Here is a 2,909-nt window from a genome sequence, read left to right as displayed (position 1 = left end):
CCCTGGGTGTTACTGGTTTAACAGGTGAGGGGAGAGGGAGTTTGTTGTTACAGAGGACTGGAGAGGGAACTTGGGACCCCAGCCAATGGCCTGGAGAATGGATACCCCAGCGACCGGTGACCTGGTGACCCGGAGGCCCAGCTGAGGAGACGCAGCCGGTTCTGGCCAGTGGGCGGACAATGGGCTGCAGAGTGAGGACCCAGTGACCTAACCAGCCGGTTCCAGCCAGAGGACAGAAGCGAGGAGGGGAGGCCCCGGTTTACGACCCTGTTTCCCTGGAGAGAAGACAATGGACAGAGGCGGGGCCTGGGGCCGGTGATCTCAGATGCCCAGCTGGGAGCAGGGGGGCTCTGGGCTGGAGAGGGGGAGCAGACAGAGCCCACCTGGATGCAGAGAGACTGGGATGTGCTGGGCTGAGGGAGGCCAGGCCTGAGGCCCTGAGAGTTTCCTGTGCTGTGTTCAACTCTCAATAAACCTGTGTTACGCTGGCTGAGAGTCACTCCGGTCTAGAGAACAGGGTTGCATCAACCCCTTCGGGGGCGGAGGCCCGGGGGGTCCAGAGCGAGGGGACTCCCTGAGGGGGCCCACGGCGAGAAACAGGTGCGCTAGGGCTCCGAGAGGTGCGGCTCCAGGAGGTGGAGGGACCTGACCACGAGAGCGAGTGGACCCTCGAGAAGGGCTGTCGCACTAAAAGGGGCACCCCCCACGGACCGCATGGGCCACGAGTGGGCATGATCTGTGAGTCCGTGACAGCACCACAGCCTGGGCCTGTGATTGTCCAGGTGTCGGGCCGCTCAGCCTCACACCTAGGGCCTTCACAGCATCCACCTGCGTACGTGACCTTGGGCAAAGTGTCAACCTCCCCATGCCTCAGTTTCCCTCTGGCATGGTCCCCTTGCAGGGCTATGAGACCCCCTCATTGCATTGAACTTTGGGAACCTGCCTGGGGCCGCCCATGTCTGATACTGACACAACTGGGCCCCATGGGGGCCTGCCCGAGGCCTTTGCAGCCCAAGGCCAGGGTGGCAGCAGGGCCCCGGGGCCCTGGCGTGCTGCTGGAGCAGGGCGAAGGGGTTGCCTGTGGCGCGGTGCCACCCGGCGCCCAGCCTGGCAGGATCATCTGGCTGCTTGGTCGCTGTATCTGCCGGTCTCGTTCCAACCCCTGCCCTCGGGCTCCCAGCCCTGCACACGCCCAGCGTGCCCTCCCGCAGCTGGGAGCCAGCTCTCCCCGCAAGAGCAGCACGGCCCCTGCCTCCTGCCCCAGCCCAGCCTGGGGCCACGCTGCCTGCTTGTGGATCCAGTTTTCCAGCCCCCACCCCACCCCCCAGAGCAGCGGGCACCTCCCAGCGTCCTTGCCTGCCCTGCCCGGCGGATGGAGCTGCACTGACACCAGGGCCCAAGTGCCACGGGGATGTAATTGCCGTTACACAGCAGTGCCCCCGGCTGGGAGGGGAGCCGGGCTGTGCTGGGCTTGGCGTTGTGGCCCTGTGTTGCCCGTGGCAGCCCCCTAACTGCCCCAAGCAGGGGATTTGCAGCCCAGTCATCATGAGCAGAGGGCTGAGCCAGTCCATGGGGCAGCAGCCGGCAGACACCACCCGGGGGTGCCATGGGGCTCAGGCCCACCCAGGAGGCTGGTGTCTATGGCTGTGGGTGGGGGACGCCCCTCGTTGTGGGTCCATCGGGGGCCGGGCGCCCTGGGGCTGCTCTGTCTGTCGTCCCCGGCATGGTGCCCGCAGAGGCCAGGCGGGCGAGGCGCTGTCAGCTGGCACAGACGCTGCTGATGGAGGCCGTGGCGGGGCCCACCAGCCCCAGCTCCTCCTGCTCGTTGACGCAGAGCTGGTAGCCGCAGCCCTTGTGGCGGGGCAGGGGGCCCAGGCGCCCGGCGGGCTTGGGGCGCGGCGGCAGCAGGAAGCCCACGCTGCCCGCGATCAGCATGTGCCAGATGCTGTGGATGTAGAAGTAGTTCTCCTCCGTCTCCACGCAGGCGTAGAGCAGCACGGCCCCCGCCGCGATCAGCGCCCCCGGGCACAGGTAGAAGGCCCAGCGCTGCCACGTGGGCGGGTAGCAGTGACGCCGGCGGATGCTGCGCGCCGTCTGGGGGGGCAAGAGACGGGGTGAGACGCCGCAGGGCAGGGACCCGAGGGCGTGGGGGAGGGGCACAGGATGAGAATTGGGGGGCGTGAGGAGTGTGTGTTGGGGGGCAGCTCCAGGGCAGGGATCTAAGGGGATGGGGGGGCAGGGGCATGGGGGGAGGTGCACAGGATGGATTGGGAGGGAAACTGCAGGACAGGGACGCGAGAGGATGGGGGGGCAGGGGCATGGAGGGAGGGCCACAGGATGGATGGGGGAGGGGGAAGTGAGGGCGGGATGCTGCAGGGCGGGGGGGGGGGGGGGGGGGGGAGGGGGAGGGGAGGGGGGACAGCAGCCCCTGTAGCTCCCAGGTGCCCCCCCAGCTCCACCCCATGGGCCTCACCCAGGCGACGGCCATGATCCCCACGGCGAAGAGGCTGGGCCCGAGGAGGTTCCAGAGCCCGTGGCGGTCCAGCTGCAGGGCCATGGAGAGCAGCATGGCGCCCAGCAGGTACAGCACCTGGCGCGGACAGCAGGCAGGGTTAGCGCAGGGCGCGAGCGACATCCGATCCCCCTGGGGTGGGGGCAGGGTGGGACTGAGGGCGAGCGGTCTCAGACACGCAGCCCCAGGCTGGCTGGGCTGGAACGGCAGAACCAGGTCTGCCTGGCCGGCCAGCGGCCACGGGGCAGAGCCCGAGCTGCAGCGCACCGGCCAGGGTGCCAGCGCCCGGGTCCTAGGGCTGCGGCTGGGCACAGAGGGACGAGGGGAAATGGGGGGCTGAGGAGAGCAGGGATCGGGGGCCCAGCTCCCACCACCTGGCCCTGTGTCTGGGGTTCAC

General features: G+C 68.7%; 1 protein-coding gene across 1 annotated transcript; it reads right to left on the bottom strand.

The window, feature by feature from the left end:
- Nucleotides 1–1,758: 1,758 nt before the first annotated feature.
- On the bottom strand, nucleotides 1,759–2,590 carry LOC113408552 (transmembrane protein 8B-like; the record flags this gene model as incomplete). Its single annotated transcript, XM_026661868.1, has 2 exons — nucleotides 1,759–2,094; nucleotides 2,474–2,590. Coding segments are annotated over 2 exons (453 nt in total), but the record flags the coding sequence as incomplete, so codon positions are not given.
- Between the last annotated feature and the right edge of the window lie 319 nt (nucleotides 2,591–2,909).

This window comes from Terrapene carolina, unplaced genomic scaffold (assembly GCF_002925995.2).
Source record: "Terrapene carolina triunguis isolate 2854851 unplaced genomic scaffold, T_m_triunguis-2.0 Scaffold18481, whole genome shotgun sequence".
NCBI classification, from domain to species: domain Eukaryota; kingdom Metazoa; phylum Chordata; order Testudines; family Emydidae; genus Terrapene; species Terrapene triunguis.
This window is presented reverse-complemented; position numbering and strand designations above follow the sequence as displayed.